General features: G+C 42.2%; 1 protein-coding gene across 4 annotated transcripts in view; it reads left to right on the forward strand.

The window, feature by feature from the left end:
- The window catches only part of LOC147011083 (delta-sarcoglycan-like), a 335,437-nt gene that overhangs the window by 173,754 nt on the left and 139,183 nt on the right, over positions 1-22,500 (forward strand). For all 4 annotated transcript variants that reach the window (XM_085858759.1, XM_085858760.1, XM_085858758.1 and 1 more), the window contains one exon: positions 10,655-10,837. In XM_085858759.1, coding sequence (XP_085714885.1) covers positions 10,655-10,837 — 183 coding nt within the window. The remainder of the gene's footprint in view (positions 1-10,654; positions 10,838-22,500) is intronic.

A 22,500-nucleotide genomic window follows, 5' to 3' on the forward strand; every position in this document is an offset into this window, starting at 1 on the left:
GCCGACACATCCGTAGGCATTGTAAATGTCATGGGACGTGATTGACAATTAGCGTTTGCACTGTTATCACTCTTGTTTATAAGAGGGAAATGTGTTCCAATACCTTTATGGTATTTTATGGTTTGCAGTTAACACTTTTGTTGGAAACGTTGGAAATTACCTCACTCGATATGTTTCACATTTCACAGGATACATTTTTCATTAACGCTCACACGGCGCTTCTCTCGGGTAATACTTTGAACAGCAGAGACTGCAGTTCTGAAAACAGATAAATAAAGCTCAGAGCAGGGAACATGACCTTTCCGTCATACAAACTCGCTGCGGTCCGTGCAAACTGCTGGGTAAACAGGCCTCGATCAGCAGGGCTGCGGGGCAAATAGGTTGTGATCCGAGAAACCGCCTAGGAAATGGACAATGCATGTTCACAGGCTGTTGGTTGGAAGTTCTAGCTTCTGTTGCATGTATTCTGGTTTGAGCTGAAAAAGATGTCCTTCGGAAAACTCAAAACGGTGCAGTTCTTATTATTGCCACTCTCAAGACACGGGCAGATGCGGATTGGGGGTTGACGGGGGCTTCTAATCCCTGGACACCCACAACTTGAAACCTTTCCAGAATAAAGTATGCATTGTGGGTGGTGGTCGCAAGTCCTACCAGATGGCAATGGAGAATGTGAAGGGTAAATGGCAGAGATTATAATTCTTAGCCAGACAACGGAGCTGAGGCTGAAATGGTGGCAGCCATTCGGCTGGCTAAGAGCAGCCCTTTGAGATCAACCTTCATGCAATCGCCTTTCCAGACTTATGAAAAGGAAGGTTGACAGGGTGCGCTTTCGGGCACACAAAACTTTAAAGCTTCCCAAAGGTCTTTTAAGGCTTTCCATTTCCACCCACCACCAGTTAGTAGCGTTTCTTGTTCAGGCAGGCCACTGTGTGTCGGTTCTTTGTGTGCATTCAATAAAAGGATGATTATTTTCTCAAACAGCAATGCGAAATATTTTCTTTCTAAAAATTCAATGGGATGATTAAAATGTATGGAGTACAGCATATCCATTTTGGTAATGAATTAGAATCTTTATTCAAATTATCGTTGCAACAGATGATCTCGGTGGTTCTGCTTGTTCATCTCCTTATAATTTGCAATTGTCTGGAACCTTCTTATCTCCGTGACATACAATTTCTGATTTGCGATCTCAATTAAACCCCCATAATGTTGAAATGTTTCAGATATTTTGTTCATAAAGTATACTATTGAAACCCAATAATTTTAAACGCGTGCGGTAGTTTATTATCTTTATGGTGAGCAATTTCGAGTCCCCACATATGCAAAGGCAGCAAAATTGCTGAGTGGTTGGAATGCTTGCCCACTGGGCCAGAAAACCCAGATTTTGATATCCAGGCAGTGAATACCATACATTTTCGTCTTATGTATTTATTTGTTTATTTATTTATTTATTTTTGTCCTCTGCTCATATTAGCCTGTAGCCATTCAAACCATCGTCTTTTGTTGATTTTATTGTTCCAAAGCAATATTCTTTGCTATTTAAAAAAACAAGAAAAAGGTATGATGACTCGGTCTGACAACTACGTGCCTTATGAGTTTGTAATTGAGATGTTTCCTCTCTTTCCTTAAAAAAGTTTTTTTTTAAATTGCTATATAATGGAGGGAAAATATTGTTACATTTTTGGAAATGTACCCCAGGGGAGAGCATTCATGCACACGCAGGATTTCCCCAGAATGAGTTATTTCATTCGTTTATGTGGTAGGTAGACCTTTGCCCTTTGTCCAGGGATTTTGGGGGGAAATGTGTTGAAGTTAGTCTGTGTATCTCTGGTGTGATCTTCCCCTTCTCTACCTGCTTTTAATCTCCTCAATCCACCAACAATCTGCTTCACCAAACCTCAATTCAACAACCCCTCCTTCATCCCGTCCGTCTTTCCTTCAACCCCGCAGTCGGCGTATTCTCCTCCTTCGGTCTTTCTGTATCCATCTCCCTCACCACTCGATCCACTCATTCTTTTGTTTATTTATAACTCGGAAGAATACCCGACCGTCCCCAGTGACGGGAAAAGTTTAAGTTAATGTCGCAATTTAAATAATGTTTCATGGACTTTAAAAAGTTCAATTGTGTTGCACTCTTGGTTTCGCTCAGAACCAAAGCTCTGAGCTGCTTTTACCACTGTCGATGCAGACACACACCATCAGTACAGTTTTAAAACATTTATTGAACAAACAAACAGATTATATGTTCCAGCACAGGTGATCCTGGACAGACAAATTTACTCCAGATCTCTCAACATAACCGGAGAATCTTCGTCTTTATATAGTTTCCAGTAAGATACAGTTTTTTTTTTTTTTTTTAAATTTTCTGAAGCTGACGCCAGTTCGCCCGGTATTGACAATTTCCAGGTGAACCTTATCTTCAGTCTTCTTTGACAGCTCCTGCTTAAATGGTTGGAACACATATTCAAACCCAGACATATTAATCGCACAGAATGCTAGAATGACGTCAATCGCCAACCCTAATGGCCATTAAAACAAGTTTCCATCTTATGTAGGTTAAAAATCAGTCTGCTTCTCCCAAAACTGGGAAGATATATTATCTTGAAGCGACCAGAGCTTCGTGAATACATCTGGACACCTTCTCAAAATCCACATTCTAACTTGTTTGTGTCTGTTTTAAAAATTCCTTTCGATAGCTTTTAAAATGATAGGCAATTCTTCTTATATTTAACTTGCTGGCAAAGTTCAACCTGTTTACACATTTAATATACAGGTGATCTTTTTATACAGAGGAGAAATATAATTATGTTAATTCTAAATGGATACATACTTAAAAAGAATCATATCATATTTGAGTACATTTTACTTCAGGTTTAACATTTTCATTTAAATACCAAGTTTTAATCATCATCAATTTATTTATTTTATCACCCCCAAACCCATCATGATAAAATGTTTCTACACCACAAACTGCAAAATGTTGGTGCAACACAGGGTGGTGGAGGTTCGAAAAAGAGGGCAAAATATCTTGGTTGTGAAATAAAATTTGGCATCAACATTAGTCATGCCCATTCTCCCGTCATTTCAAAATTGAATGTTGAGCTTTTCCAACACAGCGCGGGAAGTGGCCGCCATCAACGGGAGACAGACGAATGCACGGACAGACACCACAGTTCACATTATTGATATAATAGATGACTTCCCTTCCAAGGAACTTGAACACAGAAAGAGACAATTCGGCCCATCAAGTCTGTACAATGGTTGCCAACTGATGACATTTTAAAGCGGTGAAGCCGCTTCAATATTTGACTCTGTCCTTCTTTCCATCTGTCTGTCCGTCTGTCCATCCGTCCATGCATTCATCCATCTGTCCATAAAAAAATGAAGAATAACCTTTCAAATCCACTGTGTTTAATTCTAAAGGTGTTGACGAGGTAATTTTAAAGTGTTCTAAAGGATTCTAAAAGGTAATTCTAGAGGTTTCTAAATGGTAATTCTAGAGGGTTCTGAAGTATTCTAATAGGTAATTCTAGAGGGCTCTAAATGGTAATTCTGGGGGCTTCTAAATGGTAATTCTAGAGGGTTCTAAAGGATAATTCTAAAGGATTCTAATAGGTAATTCTAGAGGGTTATAAATGGTAATTCTAGAGGGTTCTAAAGGATTCTAATAGGTAATTCTAGAGGGCTCTAAATGGTAATTCTGGAGGCTTCTAAATGGTAATTCTAGAGGGTTCTAAATGGTAATTCTAGAGGGTTCTAAAGGCCCAGTCACACCTTGACGTTTTAGCCAGCTTATTCCAATTTTTGGAAAATTTGTCTAAAACGCTGGCACACGTCGAATACGTTATGGGTAAGTTTTGATAACATTGAGAACACGCTGAAAAACACTGCCATACGTCATAGTACGCTGGCTTTGAACGTTGTACTTTTCGGTTGTCCTCAAATTTTCCATGCTTGAAATTTTCAGACTTATTCCAGCGTATGACTCGCACGTTCCGCATAACGCTGGCCATTAGTTGTAGGCACGTCACGCGATCGTTGACACACGTCGACACACGTTACTTGTAAGGTGCTCATAAGTCGAAACACATCAAGGTAATGGTTAGCGTCAGTGTTCCAGACTCCCTGGTTTTTCTTTCTTCCTTCCTTTGGTATGATGGTGATTTTGACACTTCGATTTCTAGTGCGGTTATAATATAATATAATTAATAGGCTGCCGCTCAACGATTTAAATCATAACCGCACTGTACACTGAACACCGTCATACCGAAAAAAAAAACGGGAGTCTGGAACACTGACGCTACCATTACCTTGACATGTTTCGACTTATGAGTAACGTACAAGTAACGTGTGTGGACGTGTGTCAATGATCGCATATCGTGCGTACAGCTTATTCCCATCGCATGCGGAGCGTGTGTCATACGGCAAGTACGTCGTAAAATTTTCAACATGTTCAAAATTACAAGACGTACTCCATTTAATACGATGTATGATAGCGTACGTTAGCGTTCTATTCACGCATACCAAACTTACCCACACCGTATTTGACGTGCGCCAGCGTTTTAGACGCATTTTTCAGAAGTCGGCATACGCTGGCAAGATCGCCAAGGTGTGACTGCGATGTTGACACTTCCATTTCTGCGGCGGTTATGATTTGAATCGTTGTGCGGCAGCCTTTTCATAACCTACGCCACGTCATCGTCGGCGATGCGTGCAACGCGCTATGCCTAAGTTAGACTATCGTTGGGCATAGGTTGTGAAGGCTGACAACAGGTTCAGCATTCGTTGATATAAGTTATCTATAACACAACGAAACGTTCTGTGTCCGTTACTAATACGTTATGCATAAGACCAAGTCGTTATGAATACGTCCGAATCTTTAAAAAAAACATCAAAAGTTCAACGTAAGCCAGCGTTTTACATACTTTTTAATATGTTGCCATTGCTGGCTAAAACGTCAAGGTGTGACTGGGCCTTAAATGGTAATTCTAGAGGATTCTAAAGGATCATTCTAATGGGTTTCCTTTGTTTCTATACTTTGCCTATTTAATATTAAAAATGCCAAACTGAATCGCTTCCTTCGGACACGGGTGCTTTTGGTTTTTTTTTGATGCAGAGGCAAGGCTTGTAGATTAGCTAGAATGCTAAATGGATCAAGACGCAACAGGACAAAAGTAACAGTAGCGAGAGGGTGGGGGGGGGGGTGGGACACCAAAGGTGGAGTTGAAGGTCAAAATAGAGGGAGAATTGCACAAACAATGGGGTAGGGAGGAATCGGGCAGACTTCCTTGCAGCCTCTCCCATCTCTCTCTCTCTGACTCCCCTGTCTTTGCCCCACTCCTTTGTATCTCTCTCACTCCAATCTCTCCTCCACCGCCCACTCCCCTCCCCTCTCTATATGTGGGTGCTCTATCCTTTTTAAAACAGCTTTAATTTCCTTTACAGTTTTTTTTTGCTTTCGTGATTCAGTTGTTACTTTTATTTGATATTTGATGCACCATACCCGTTACTGAGCGAGCTGTGCCGCCGAAGGAGCTTCCTGAGCAATGATTATATTGGGTGGTTTGCTATTGCCTTCCCAGCAGTAGTTTGGGCAGGAATTTGTAATTTGGCCAGGTGCCGGCGATAGCTCGGACACCGTGGGAATCTTTAACGTCTGTCTACTAATGTCGGAAGACAGGACGCCCGGTTTAACGTCCATCGGAGGGACGACAAACACATTAATGATTCACCCATTCTGTGAAACACCAGGATGACATTTTATAGCTGGACAGGAGATGCAAACCCAGGCGATACAGCCTCGAGGCGGATGTGTGTACCTCAAGGCCATCCTGCCAGCCGAGGTCATATTTTAACGCACTGTTAATAAACAAACTGCGATTCCATGTTGTGCAGTATGTATACGTTAAAAATGTACATGTAATGCAAGTAGAATCCAAATCCAAAAAGACCTCTACTGGCATATCCATGCGCAGTGCAAGATAAAATCAGACAGACAATAATTACATTGAGAAGAGTGAAAAAAATGAATTTTGGAGCCAAAAGATCACATCCCACAGAGGCAGTTATTTAATTATATTGGGAAAGAAAAAAATTGCTTCTCCTAATTTTTTTTCTTCCAATTTCACTCCAGATTTTGACATAATTATTTCAGCCATGAGTTCCGTTCATCAAATATGGAATGAGATTTTTAATATCAGCTTTTAATAAGCCGAGACGATACATGACTCAATCTTGCCAGGAGCTAATATATATATATATATATATATATATATATATATATATATATATATATATATATATATATATATATATATATATATATATATATATATATATATATATATATATATATATATATATACATACATACACACACACACCATTTGTTCATCCTTCCTTCACCAGAGACAATCCTCCACACCGGTCGAATTACCTTCCCACATTTTTCCTTCCCTGCACTCCTGCATTCGTCACGTGGGACAACGCTTCTGAAACACACGCACGTAATACAAAGGAATGTTTGTGTGCGAGGGAGGGAGCGGGGACGCTCCAGTGCTGCTTGGCATGTGAGAGCCGAGGCAGGGGCTCACGTCGCCATCTGAACATCATGACGCGGAGGTTTTCCACAGCTCCCTCACTGCACCTTCCCCTGTCAGACACGCATCAATGGGAAAGACACTCGCATGAAGTTCACTCCATCCATGTCATGCCCGGTGTAGGGCTTCTAAAAGCCAGGACCCTGCTCAATTCATGGCTGTTTGGCGATACCCCAGGGACGCTGTTTGTCGATACCCCAGGGGCGCTGTTTGTCGACACCCCAGGGGTGCCGTTTGTCGACACCCCAGGGACACCATTTGTCGACACCCCAGGGATGCTGTTTGTCGACACCCCAGGGACGCTGTTTGTCGATACCCCAGGGACGCTGTTTGTCGATACCCCAGGGAGCTGTTTGTCGATACCCCAGGGACGCTGTTTGTCGACACCCCAGGGGCGCTGTTTGTGGATACTCCAGAGGCGCTGTTTGTGGATACTCCAGAGGCGCTGTTTGTCGATACCCCAGGGAAGCAGTTTGTCGATACTCCAGGGACGCTGTTTGTCAATACCCCAGGGACGCCGTTTGTCGACACCCCAGGGACGCCGTTTGTCGACACCCCAGGGACGCCGTTTGTCGACACCCCAGGGACGCTGTTTGTCGACACCCCAGGGACGCCGTTTGTCGACACCCCAGGGACACCCTTTGTCGACACCCCAGGGACGGCGTTTGTCGATACCCCAGGGACGCTGTTTGTCGATACCCCAGGGACGCTGTTTGTCGACACCCCAGGGACGCTGTTTGTCGACACCCCAGGGGCGCTGTTTGTCGATACCCCAGGGGCGCTGTTTGTCGATACCCCAGGGACGCTGTTTGTCGATATTCCAGGGACGCTGTTTGTCGATACCCCAGGGACGCTGTTTGTCGACATCCCAGGGACACCGTTTGTCGACACCCCAGGGACGCCATTTGTCAACACCACAGGGGCACTGTTTCTCGACACCACAGGGGCGCTGTTTGTCGACACCCCAGGGACGCTGTTTGTCGATACCCCATGGACGCTGTTTGTCGATACCCAGGGACGCTGTTTGTCGAGACTCCAGGGGCGTTGTTTGTCGATACTCTAGGGGCGCTGTTTGTCGATACTCTAGGGGCGCTGTTTGTCGATACTCCAGGGGTGCTGTTTGTTGATACTGCAGGGGCGCTGTTTGTCGATACTCCAGGGGCGCTGTTTGTCGATACTCCAGGGGCGCTGTTTGTCGATACTCAAAGGATACTGTTGTCCATGTCCCATGGGCTGTCTTTCAATGCATCAGGGGTGCGAGTACGTCTCAGTCTGCCTGCCCGGGAGATTGACTGCAGGAATGGTGGGTTGTGCTGGACTCAGCTGTGCTGGGGTGCAAGGCGCAGGAGCAAGTCGTGCCGGGGCTGGAGGTGAGCTGTCCATGAGCCAAGGGTGCGTTGAAATCCCTGGGGTGTCAGTATGCACTCACACGACATGCTTCCAACACAACACCGACACTCCACCATTCAACCCTTCACTCCTCTAATCCCCCTTCTCACAATATTTGGCTCGACGCAACCCCAGTTGGTTGCATGAGGAAAGGGAGGAGTTATCCTCGCACTCCGCTCTGCTTCTTTCTCCTCATTTCCTCTCATCTCCTTGTTCCCGGAATGAATGATGGTGCCATCTCTGTTCTTTAAGTAAATCTGTATAAAAGGGAAATACGTAAATGGGGTAAGTCTTTTCTTTGTGTCTTTTTCCTTTCACCTTTGCTTGTTGATTGCCTGCCAGCGTAAATAAAGATGGATGTTTCTTGCTTGTAAATATGTGTTTGATGATTGCCTGCTTGTGCTTGTGTAAATAAAGAACTGGTGTCTCTCAAATTGACCTTGTTTATGTCCTTTCTTTCATTGAACCGATCTAGCATGTACGTAATAGATGGGAAGTTTTTGCCCCACCAATTGGCTCTGCAATTAGCCAATGCTGCACCCACGGTTCTGCTCAGCCGTAATACGTACTCGGGTGCACATTGAGGGTGCGGACTTTAGTTGAGGTCATTGGGTCACCAACAGGTAACATGACGTAATAGGTGAGAGGACCCTGTTAGATCTAATGATCCCAACTGGCATCTGCGGTTTTGAAAACCCTCAGGGCCATGTAGTTATTTGCGGCACGTGGGGTCTCAGGGTCGGTGGTGGTGGTGGATCCGGGTATGCACCTCGTGAGCCCCGCACATGTGCCGATACTGTAACAGTATGATGTATGTATTGTATGTATGTCGTATGTTTCATCTACTCTGAGAGGATTTGACCAAGAAAGTTGAAACTTTAAAGGATGAATGAGGGCACCCTGAAGTTGTGCCTGTGCAAGTTTCATTTGATTCCATCAAGTTTTTGAATTTTTTTTTACCAATCTTGGCATTGTTTTTCCTTTGGGGGTGGGGTGCAATTGGAATTATCTGAGTTACATAACTACAATGTACGTGTTATTGTTATGGATTTGGAAGCCATTAATACACAAACAGACAGCAGTCCCCAAGTTTAGTTATCTCGCTAAGTATGTGTTTATAGTTAGGATCCCATACCTGTGTCTAATGGGAATTACATGTGTGCGCTGCGAGTTACTTTCTTAGTCAGGGTTTTTGCAATACAAATCGAGCCTCCAGCCAAACGAAACCATCACTCTTTCACTCCGCACATCGCGGTATTACACACGCGTGTCCAGCCACGTACGTGGGCAGAGATTTCCATCGCCTCAGATCGAGACTCCGCCCAGGAAGGCAGAGAGGTTCAATCACGCACAGAGGGCGACTTTCCCACGACACCCCGGCCAATGAAGGTTGAGATTGCCACAGAGGGTGACTTTCCCACGACACCCCAGCCAATGAGGGTGGAGATCGACTCAGATGGTGATTTTCTCACCCCGGACAAGAAAGGAATAAAGGAACACCAGGCTGGGGAGCGTTGGTCATCTTGGGGTCGCAGGTCTTGGTGCTGGCTGGTTCGTCTGGTCCTGGGTCATCGTTGTCTCTGGTCTTCTCCTTGGTCTTGGTTTGTTGGTGCGTGGCTGGTTGGAGAGCGCGGTCCCTGGTGCTTGGTGCGGTGATGAAGGTGTGGGTTCGAGTCCCCCCCGAACCAGCTCGTCTCGACCAGACCACACGAGGCGGAAAGGTGCCCAACCGAATTCTTACCCTCAGCTCGCCTTCCCTCCTGAGCTGAAGAGTCAAATAAAGGTCGTGGCCAACATTTATTTTCGGTGTATGTGTGTGTGTCTTTGGGCCCGGTCTGTAAGTAGCAATTGTTTAAGTGCCTTGTACATTGTAAATTGCATTTCTGATAGTCGGTTTAACTCTGCTCTTTTTGTGCTTCCCTGCCCCATTATAAATAAACCCCTAATTGTTCAATGTACCAGCTCATTGTTGTGCTTTATATTATTGACCCAGCACGGTTCGTGCTTGAGAACCAGTAAGCAGATTGGGCTGTAAGTTGTCGTTTGGACCGACGGACGTTGGTAATTCCACTCGGTTACACCGGACCGAGGTCGCGAGAGCGACCCGGTTCGGCAGAGTCCGTGGAGGGTGTGACTTCCCCGGTAATTTGACGACGTGGGTACTTAGGTATATTGAAATTTGGTTATTAACCCTACCCCACACTGTCAGAGAATTGGCGAGCACGGTCCTTAAGTGACCCGTGACCTTTGGAGTTATCCAAGGGTTACGACCTTGCAATTCCGGGTGTTCGGTGGAGACGACCCTACTGCTCCACCTCGCGGTCGCTCCTTGCCACCGACCCCCGACCCACAACATTATATATGCACAGCTTCATATACGTAACCCGTGTTATTGTTATTTTTGGGAGAGATTGAGGCAGCGGTCTGTTGCCTATACACCACCCAAATAAAGGGATGTGTCAGAAGAATGTGTTGCATGCTTGGAACAAGATCGCCTGCATGGCGGGTACTCTGCTCGTTTAAATAATGCCGCTTACCCTACGTTCTGTTCTGTTATCAGAAACACAAGGATTTGTTTGCTGACGTATTGCTTTCTTCTTTGCCATCGGTTATTTGTTCCTTTCCAACCTGATCTTGACCGCTCATGTGCCTGTTCTCATACATAGATGGTTCGCGAGGAAAGGGAGCCAGGGACGCCGCCCTGCCGAGAGCCCCACTACCCCTGTCGCGTGGGCATCTATGGTTGGCGGAAACGCTGTCTGTACTTCCTGGTGCTATTGCTCATGATAATCCTCGTGGTTAACCTCGCCCTCACCATCTGGATCCTTAAAGTGATGCACTTCACCATTGTAAGTAGGCGGGAAATCGCCAAGCTGCTTTAAATCGTACACTCACTGTTTGCATATGAAGGGATGATAAATTGACTCTTTGCTCATAGATAGCCAGTTAATCAAGTACCCAATTTAACCTGCTATGTAGCACATTCGTACCATCTTCATGCGGTCACATCTTTTAGCCAAGAAGAACTGGCCCCATAAGGAAGGCTTTGTAAAATTCCCAATACAGTGCATCAGCGAGGTTACTAATATGATCAACATTCTCGGGTTCATTGAACTCTCTTCTGTGAGGCCAATGAGGTATGATTTTGATTTCTGATCAAACCTGGTTTTTGATGTGAACCTAAGTTTACTTTACATGATTCCTGGTTTGTACCATTTCTTGCAGAAAATTGTTGAAAAAACAAAAAAAATTGGTATCCACATTTGTATTTCTTTGGTTTGTCACGGAACAAAACAAAAAAGCTGAAAAAAAAAATACTAAATCTTTGCTTATTCAACACAGAAATCCTAAAATGGCCCGGACAATATTATTGGCACCTTTTAGAAGTTGTCAGAAATAATTAGATTTCAAGCAGGTGATTCTCCTTTACTTTGGACTTGAACTCACCTGGAGTGAGTTGCAGGTGCCTGAAATCTAAAAATCACTCATTCAAACTGTATGAATAGAGAAAAGGAGTCATTCTGCTGTTTTGTGTCACAATGTGTACCCCAATGAGCATGGAGAAAATAGAGAAAAACAGAGAATTGTCTGAGGAGGTCTCCAGAGACGTTGATGTTCCTGTGTCCACCGTACGCAATGTTATCAGGAAGTTTAAGGCCCATGGCCCTGTAGCCAACCTCCCTGAACGTGGCTGCAAGAGAAAACTTGATCGAAGATTGTAGTGAAGGATTGTTCAAATGGTGCAGAAAGCACCTTGATCAACTGCCAAACAGATTCAAGCTCACCTTCAGACACAAGGTACGACAGTTTCAACTCGCACCATCCGTCACCAACTCAATGAAAGGGGCTTCTATGGTAGGAGAACCAGGAGGATCCCACTGCTGAGAGAGAGATATATAAGAAACCCTGACTGGAGTTTGCCAAAACACACCTGAACAAGACAAATTCCTTCTGGGAGAATGTCCTGTGGACGGATGAGACCAAATTATAGCTTTTTGGTAAAGCACATCATCTCTGTTTACAGAAAACAAAATGAAGCCTTCAAACAAAAGAACACCTTTTTCTACAGTCAAACATAGAGGAGGGAGATTCATTGATATTTTGGGGTTGCTGTGCTGCCTCGAGTACTGCACTGGGTGCCTTGAGTGTGTGCATGGCATCATGAAATCAGGAGATTACCAAGGTATTTTGGAGCGCAATGTTAAACCCAGTGTCAGAAAGCTGGGTCTCCGTCGAAGGTCATGGATCTTGCAGCAAGACAATGACCCCAAACACACTTCAAAATCACTCAGGAATGGTTCAAGACAAAACACTGGACTGTTCTGACGTGGCCAGCAATGAGTCGAGATCTTAATCCCATTGAACACCTGTGGGGAGATCTGAAAGCAGCAGTTGGGAGAAGGAACCCTTCAAATCTGGGAGAACTGGAGCAGTTTGTACAAGAAGAGTGGGACAAACTGCCAGTAGAGAGGTGTAGGAAGCTCATTCATGGCTATAGGAAACACTTGACTGTAGTTATTTTGTCCAAAGGATGTGATACCAAATATTAAGTCGAGGGTGTCAATAATTTTGTCAATGCCATTTTTTCAAATTTTCTGATTTAATAGGATATATTAAGTTATGAATCAAAAACAAAGGTTCTGTAATATTAACAGTGACATGAAGAATTGTGGAGAGCAAATAACTTTTGTCAATTTCAACTTGTATTTCGAGAAAATTGTGAGTTATTTGAAAAAAAAGTGTCAATATTTTTGGTCACGACTGTCATTGTACTGTGTGAGTATGTCGACATTTTCGAGAAATTTCACACTTATTTTTTGTTTTTAAAAATAATACCATGTGTAGAGGCTCGTGTTCGAGCTAAGTTACCAACACAACAAATTGGGGATTTAAACGCGCCAGAAATTATTTGCTCTATTCCTCACATGAATACAACATTTTGTTTTACCAGGGGGGAACTAAATAAGCAAATGCCTCAAATAAACCTTTTGGAAAACGTGTGGGAGTTTGAATGCTGCGGATACAGACACTTGTGGGTAAAATTAAATAAAGATTTCGTTTATTCGTGCTCTTCGCTCCTGTGTAATGCCATTTGTCTTGCACCCAAGTAGGGGCTTAGTGCTTGTGTTGACGTATGGTGGTTTTTATATTTTATCTTTACACATGAAAACACACTGTGGAGTTTAGCTGAACAGTAAAAAAAGATTAACAAGCAAATAAAATCCATCATGAAGGCAGGTGAGCGAGGCTTACACACTGTTCTTCCCTTTGCCATCCGGGCATCTCACGGAACTTGCTGTGCGTTGATGCTGTATGAGACGGCAAGCGCAGCACTCAAACCGTCATTCACCCAACGAGAGCAACTACCATGGAAAAAATAATTCGCAGATACAAAATGGGATTCCAAAATGAATCGCCGAGAATATTTATTTCTTTAATTTCGCTGAAATATGTTGACCAGCTAAGCACAGCAGTCAACACAAAGATGATCAGTTGTTGCTGTATGAGTCATTCAAAAGCCCATCGGCAGAGGCAGAAGACTTATTTTGGAAGGAAGTTGTTGTTTTTTCCATTCTGAAAGCTTCAATCATTCATTCATTCAAATTTTCACTGCATTGATTTGTTGTTGTTGTTGTTGTTGTTGTTGTTGTTGTTGTTGTTGTTGAAGAAGAATCATTTCTTTTGTGCAGCAATGGGCTAATAGGATGGTGTAGAGATATGCACACTCACCTCTGAGCCATCAAGTCTAGCCCACCTACAAACTGTCATCCTGATGTTTCACAAGTATAGCGAAGAGTCTACGCTTGTGCCGTCCCTTGGATGGACGTTAAACTGGGCATCCCATCTGCTAGGACCAATTGGTGGATGTTGAAGATCTCATGATGTCCTTTGCAAAGAGTATGCAAGCTATCACCGGCACCCAAAAACAAATTACAAATTCCTGCCCGAACCTACACATTGCAACAGCGTCAGAGCTGCACCCTCAGCCAATGATGCTACTTGCAGCCTTGTGCTCCATACGAAATATGAGGATGTGCAGCGATTGTTTATTTTTATGGAGTAATTTGTCATTGTGACATCTTTATGATCAGACTTAGAAACACTACTTATATAAATCAAAAGTGTTTCTTTTGAAACCCACGGATTACCTGCTAACAGGTGACAATGCCTGATACTTTTTGTTCTTTTTTTAAATCTGTGTTTAGATATTTTCAGTTGCAGGTACCTAATTCCATTGTTGACAGGTCATGATATGCAATTGAATATCCAACAACGATGCTGTCCAAAGAGCCTTGGAGGGTCGTTGTGCGAGACGCAAACAGGGGGCTATTCTCACTGGCTACCTGGTGTGGTTTATTACCTGGAATAAATCTGCTTAAAACACACAGCCACTTTACCACCAGAGGAAAGTTATTGGAATTGCATTGGGAATGCTGGCTGTTTGCATTGACTTGCTCGGGCGATCAATTAATGATGTAAAATGGAGGGCCAGGCTTCCAGAGATATATCGTCGAAAATGAACTTTGTGCAAGTGCTGGAGGAGAAAGCGGCATTACACATACCATTGCACACAATGTGGATTTGATTTCAATATGGCAGGCCGGTGTGTGTTTATAACTGTTCAGACCTTTACGGCTTTTGTGCATCTATTTACTCATTTTCCTTGCAGCTTCCCGAAATGTTCTTATTGAGAAACCTAACTTTATGATTGTGGTCGCCTTGCACAGTGAACACTAACACAAAGCCTTGGAAGGATTGCCCTTCCTCGTGCAAGGAGACCTGTCGTCCTGGTCCTGTGTTACATATCTTGCATTGCTTAGCTTGGAGTATGCTCGCCATTGAGGTGTCTTGTCTAAAAGTACGATCCCCGACCCTGTGTCAGCAGTGGGCACTGCGTCTCGAAGCATCCTTTTTGCATGATTACCTCCGCCATCCAAGGTCGACGGAGGTTATGTTTTCACCCTTGCCTGTCTGTGTGTGTCTGTTTGTCTGTTTGTCTGTGAGCAGGATATCTCAATAAGTGTGGACGGATTTGGATGAAATTTGGTGATGTTGTGTGTGTAACAAGGAAGAAATGGTTAGATTTTGGTGAAGACCCAGACCCAGATACTATAATTTTAAAAGTGATTTTTCACCATTTGAGAGATGCGACCAAAAATGATATATAGCGTATTTCAAAAAGTTGTGAATGAGGTGACAACTTCTAGGATGAGTTGGGTAAGTGACGAGAATAACCTGATTTGATGTTGGTTCAGGTCCGGATCCAGATCCGATCAGTGGGATATAAAACGTAAACTGTTCAGCCTGGCGGAAGTATGCGCTCTACCCAGTGCCGTTCTTGCGTTATGGATGTGAAAGATCCTGGAGTATCTTTAAAAAAAAGTAGGCCATTTTGTGTCATTATCTCTCTTGCACCCATCCTTCTCTCCCCCCCCAAATACAATAGAAGAACTGATTGCCCTTGCCAGAGCATCTATATTCGATGATGACATACACACAGATCCCCCATACATGCAGAAGTAGAAAGTGTCATATTCAAGCTCGAGAATGGGAAGGCTCCAATAATATGTGGAATGACACCAGCGCTCCTATATGCACATATGTCACCAATTCATACTTCCTTTAATTGGAGTGCTACATGGGATGGAGAAAGGGAGGAGGACATTGATGTAGCACAACCAAGATGGACCAAATGGCCTCATCCTTTCCCAAGTTTATTTGCATTAATTACCCAGCAAACACGAAGCGAAAGCGGTGTTAAGCAATTTGTTCATCTTGTCTGTCTGTCTGTCTGTCTGTCTGTCGAAAGACGTCAGTTTATGATTGGGGAATAACTTAATTTCAATTGAATGGTGTATTTTGAATATGAATCGTTAAACAAACCTGTAGTTTAGCAGTACTTTGGCTCTGAATTTGGCCTGATCGCACATGCACAGAGAGGAATGAGATTTTTTTTTAAAACAACAACAACAAAAAACTTTACTTTGTCTGCCTGTCTGGCAGTCAAAAAAATTGAATATCATTACAAATAGGAAACTTACTGTTTTTAAGGATGTCATGAAGGACACGATCAACAGGCACCAATAATTAATGTAATGTGTTAAATAAGGTGGTGGCAGGACGCTGCGTCAATGGCAGTAAACTTCTGAAATTTGATTTTTTTTTCCTACAACCTTTAAAATCTTTGTTTCATTTAAAATGAATTATATACTTGAACACTGTAGAACACAAATCGCCTTTTTGTTATTTTCAAAACCATTTCGTTTTGCAGTACTTGGACAAAATATTACAGCATTTTACATCATCTTGACCAATCAAATTTGCCATTGTCCTTTATTTTTTTTCTCTCCAGAATGTGCAGGGTAAGGTGTTCTATGCTCTTTCTATATTTTTTTTTAATTGATGCACACAGGTAAGCTTCATATTCTGGAGTACAGCACACACAAGACAAAAAGAGATGATAATACATTGAGGTGTAGTTTCTACCAATTCAGAAGTCCACAAGCGGATCCACTTCTACAGAAGAAGCAGATCCACAACCCCGGTTGCCGGTCCACATCAGTAGATTACTCAACATCAGTGGACCCACAACCTCAAAGTTGTGTCCAGACATTCCGTCAATGCAGCAATGCAATATCCTCATTCAAACTTATTACTTGCAAAATCGAAGATTTTTCAAGTACATTGGGTCAGTCCATTTTGTTATTGGGTAGTCGATCTAGTCGAAAAAAGAAAATTTTGAAATTCGTTCTACCCTTATTATCACTTTTTCCGTCGATATGTTTGTCTGTCTGTCTGTCTGTTTGGTCCAGTGCTCCGTTAATACAATGGCGATTTCTATTAAACTTGGTTGGTAGGTTCACACCATGACCTAGTTGTGTGCAAATGAGAACCGTTGCTCTGGACACCACCGTTGCCGAGCAACGGGACTTTGAAATTTTTGAAAAATCATAAAAAATATAATTTTTTCGAAAATCAAAAATTGGGCCACGAGTGACTGTGGGCAGTACATTCAGCCATATTGTCAAAAAATTCCAGCCGGATCCTATGAAAACTGTCGGAGAAGATAGACTTTGAATGAACCCTGGTCGAAAACAATAAAAAAACGAAGTTCGTTATATCTCAGAGACTATGAGTCAGATATACATGAAACTGGTATGGCAGGTTCATGGTATGTCCTAGTTATGTGTGAGAAAGAATCGTTGCTATGGACCCCTCCGTTGCCTAGCAACGGCCGAAAAACCTCTAGATGTGGGGGTATTTTAACGAAAAAACAATCTGCAGCATTAACCCTTGAAGCGAGAATCATGAATTTTCTTGTGCTTAATCCTCAGGTCATTCCCCATAGAACGGGCCCATCGCGTCAGGTTCTATTGGGTAGTCGACTACCCATGTCCGCCTACCGGCTTGTTCTGTCTGTCTGTCTGTCTGTTTGATTGTCTGCCTGTTTATCGTCTACAGGTTACAATTCTAAGCCGATTGTCATGCAACTTTACCAAGTTGTGGAGGTCGTCTCAACTGAGAAGTCTATTGATTTTGAGGTCAAAGGTCAAAGGTCACCTTGAGGACGAATTTCTAAAATAATTTTTCATCCGATTGACTTGAAATTTGAACAAGACTTGCATATTGTGTCACTGGATTGGGAAAGCAACTCTTTTTGAGATCAAAAGGTCAACTCAAGGTCAAACTTCTAAAATCATAATTTTTTAACTGAAAAATCGTTAATTTACATCCTATTAACTTCGAAGTTGAACAGGATTTGCAAAGTCCATAAATGAATGAGGAAAGCAACTATTTTTGAGATCAAACGGTCAAAGGTGAAAACTTCTAAAATCATCAAATTTCATCTGAAAAATCGTCAATTTTCATCTGATTAACTTGAGGATTAAGCATAAATTGCATAATGCATCACTGAATTGGGAAACCAACTGTTTTGAGGTCAAAGGGTCAAAGGTCCACTGAAGGTCAAACTTTGAAAATCATCAATTTCAAACTAAAAAAGAATCAATTTTCATCCGATTGACGTGAGCTTTGATTTAGATTGTCAATTTGAATCTTGATGAAATGGACAATTTGATGTATGCATGGCAAACTTTGGAGAGGGAGGTGGATTTTGCAAGTATCGTGCTCAGCACGACGTCGTTTTATTGTTTAATTATTCCTATTATTTAAAGCATTGCTACATTTGAATAACTTTAATCATACACCTCTTTATATGGTAATATATTAAGCGATAAACACTTTTCCTTGTAGACATGTCCATTACACAGCACCTTCATCTAACCATAGACTCAAACTGTCATTCAAATATTGAAACTGACATCAATAACTTATTTTAACATGCTGCACTGCATATCTTCGCAACCACCAATAAATTATTTTAATGCTTATTTACAATGTATTTTAGGATGTCACAACAAGGCAGTTGGGAGAATCCCATCACAAGGCATCACAATGAAAAATAAAACATACGTAAAATGAAGAAATGTAAATTCCAGGATGGCATGAAAGCTTTATGTCCCATACATCTCAGGAAGCATTGAAATTAATTTACAATGTATCAGAACAAAACAAAGAAAGGAAAACAAGCTTGTGGAATTAGTGAACAACATTATGTTTGAGTTTTAGGCATTTCCTTACCCACAATTCATTGATAATATAGTGGTATAAAGTAACAGCATCCACAAATGAAAATATACCATAGTGAGAAGCATAACGATATAAGTACAGGCCATCCCTTTGAAACATTAATTCAAAGCAGAGAAGCATGAATACAGGTTCAAAAATTTCATACGGTCTTCATTTACAAGGTCTTTAATGCGTCTTTATTGAGAAAGGAATGAAACCTAAATCACTTGTGTTCGAGCCTGTCACCAAGGTAGTAAAAAAGAAATTCGAGCAGAATATTGTTTCACCTGATGTGGATTAGCCTTCTCCGAGTCATAATATGTAGTTTATCTTCGTAGGTGACCCATCTCTTTTTGCCTTTTTTAAAATCCTTTTTAAGTGAAAAGGAAATGACATAATTTACCTGTTATTGGGTCGGACTACCTTTGTCTTCGCTGAAGGCAGGCTGCTACATCACAGGGCATGAATTCCACCAGATGGCAAATGGCATACTGTGATATTAGTTACCATTCCTCTTGGAAGGTGCAGAATTATTGTGTCAAGTGACATCTCTGGACAGGTGTTGATGCAATGGATCTAACTCTTTCCAAAGCCTTGTAGCTGGTCTAGAAACTACGGTGACCACAGTGGAAGCGTGACGTCTCTTGTGCTCCTGAAACCAGTTGTCAGTGACATTGTCACCCGTAAATTTCTTGATTCTCAAGGTCAATGAAAGCATGAACTCGGTTGACCACAATTGTGAGGTATTGTCTTGAAGTCACTTTGATTTGTAATTTAGGCCAACAGTTCTTTCAGCACAATGGTCCAACTTCCAGAAAACTATTCTACATGTATGCCTGGTGTTGGCTTAATGGTTAGGGTGGTGGGTTTGGGATCTGAGGGTCCTGAGTTCAAATCCCGCTCAGCTGTTGAATTAATACCAGGTGAGGCTAACTCGACCTGTCACCCTTCTGAGGTCGGTAAAATGAGTGCCAGCATGCTGGCATACTGTGTCGGAGTGGCGACCCGTCCAGGATTGTGCCCAATAGCCAAGGAGACTGCTTAGGCAGCACCAACTCTCTGCACAGAGTATGGTCCCATTGGATGGATGGATGGATTATATGTGTCGTGGCTTTAAACGTTGGAATGAGATAGATTGCTCCACACTTTATTCCCCCTATTGGTCTTGAATCCAACTTTGATATTCACAGTGCTAGCACATGAGTGGCATCATAATTTTGTGTTCCAAATTAGATGCAAGCAAGGTATTTTCAAGCAAATAAATGGAATGCTATACCTTTCGCATTGCATGTTCCTATGCATATGTCGGCGTCACGTGACTATTCTGACACTGTGCACTTAGACTTCGTTTTAATTTGTGAGAAGTCATTGAACCTTTCAAGATCTTTTGCGGCTTTTATGGACTTACAAGGAAGAGGCTTCTTGCCGAGTGCCAGTTGAGATGCCATGCAATCAATACATGTCCAATTTCAATCTAAATTGCGGGCGAGTGTGCACGTCTGCTGCGTCCAAGACTTGGTGACATGGGAAAACGTCTGCATCAGTTTTGGAGCCTTTGGACTGCCGATTATTATCATATGTTCAGTTCTTATAATTATTCATTATTTCTTTCTATTTGTATCTATTATTATTTCAACACTAATCAGCAATTTTTACTTCGCCAAATTTGATCTATCGATTTATTATTATTATTATTATTATTATTATTATTATTATTATTATTATTATGATTGCAAATCCCCAACTCTATCGGAACTTTTTAGACTTTTTTTACCCCTTCTCTTTTGGTGGCCTCTTCATTTGATTTGATAATACTTTTTCATATTGCCACATGTCATCTCAGTTATCTGTCCCAACTCATCCCCCTCCCTCCCCCCATTTTAATTTTCCATTCTATTGTCACTGCTACATCTATCATTATTTGCATGATCCTTTTGTCCATTAAATCTCAATCTTCTGGAAAGAGTCGATTGTACAAGTCAGTTCGATAGGTATCTTGATTGTATTTGCTATCTGAAACCGATTTACTTGTAAGGGTTAGCCTGTTACCGATGGCTCATGATACAGGGAGCACGAGGTTCAAATCCCATAAACCATCATATGTTTGTCTATTGTTTACTAATCTTCCTGTAATTAACTTAAAAGCACACTGATATCTATTCATGTTTTTGTCCTGCTTCTCATGTATGTACAAGCTCGTCCACAAGCCAAATAATACTATAAAATAAAAATATGTATCTCCATTATAATACCAAGTTTGCACACTAAAAACTCGGCTCGCCGTCACACGATCCCTATGAAATTGCTGTGGCACTTAGCGGACATGCCGACAATGTTTGGGAAGTCTTGGCATTCCATAGTACCACTTGCATTTTGCACAATGTGCATTTTTGTCATTCCCCGTGTACGGTCTGTCGTCTGCTACCAGCTATGTTGTACTGCTATCCCGTGCATGTGCACGGGTATCGCTAGTATATATATATATATATATATATATATATATATATATATATATATATATATATATATATATATATATATATATATATATATATATATATATATATCTTCCCTTGCGCTTCCGCACTTCCTTGTTTGAAGGTTAATGCTTCGTCACAAATCTAACCATTTGCATTACATATTTATATTCCACATGCAGAATGGAAATTTATCTACAAATGCTCCACAGTCTCAGTAAGACTACCCTGAATGTAACAAGGGCTCACATGCTCCTACACAGAGGAAAGGAGAAGGCCATTTGGCCTCGTGCACGTCCCAAGGCCACTCCCGAGTTGCACTTTAAACAACAATCATCTTGATGTTTTACTAAAGTCTAAATAACCTGATCTTGTTTGGGCGACCCGACTTGTTGACAATATAATTAAATCGGGCCATACCCGAACGAGTAGTTGGAAGTGAACTATGAGATAGATGCTCATTCAGTAACTGGAATTGGCTATGTGGTGAGTGGTTTTCATTAATACGGGATAGCTAGCTGTTCAGGCTGCTCAATAACAACTCTCCATGACACAGATGATAGCCTGGGAAAGAGGAGAAGTAGTGAGTCGCTGCTGAAAATAAACAACAGGATGGAAGAGAGTGCAGGTGTCAGGACCTGCAGCAAAAACTGCCTTAGCTGAAAAAACTCATCCAGTTCTAACCTCTGACTCTTCTATCTGCAACTGTCTGCTGTATCATAGGATGTAAGGCACCTTGCATCGTCCAACGCTGCAGCTGACTCGCTGTGCTTGCCAATGAGAGACAGATGCCATATAAATGACAATTTGCTCCAGCACTTGGCATGTCTGTCTGTTTGTCTTTTGTGTGTGTGTGTTTTTTTATGTCTGTAATTTGTTTGCACCCAAGTGTCAGAGAGTGGTTATAACCACTTGGCTCGTAAAAGTTTCACCCCAGAATAATGAGACAAAAATTCACAATGCTTTTTATTTCTTCTTTGTTTCCAATTGTCTCGTGGTTTTCTGATCATTTGCCATTTTGTGAGTCTTATTTCCCATGATGACACAGGTGGGAAAAGGCATACATTCAAAAACCTTATTCCCCTGAAACACCTTCGGCTTATTTAGGAACTAGCAAATACAATTAGTTGCAATAGATAATTTTTTTTTATCTTCGCTGACATGCTTTTATGCTTCTCTGACAGGGATGTTAAAGGGGGGAGGGGGAGGGAGGCAGGAGGTAGAGAGAGGAGGGACGAGAGAGAGAGAGGAGAGAGAAAAGGAAGGGGAGAGAGAGAGAAAGAGAGGAGGTAGGGGAGAGAGAGGAGAGAGAAGAGGGAGGGGAGAGAGAGAGAAGAGGGAGGGGAGAGAGAGGAGAGAGAAGAGGAAGTGGGAGAGAGAGAGAGAGAGAGTGTGAGAGAGAGAGA

This window comes from Eptatretus burgeri, chromosome 16 (genome assembly GCF_056783735.1).
Source record: "Eptatretus burgeri isolate ZD-2024b chromosome 16, Ebu_testis_v1, whole genome shotgun sequence".
In the NCBI taxonomy this organism is placed as follows: domain Eukaryota; kingdom Metazoa; phylum Chordata; class Myxini; order Myxiniformes; family Myxinidae; genus Eptatretus; species Eptatretus burgeri.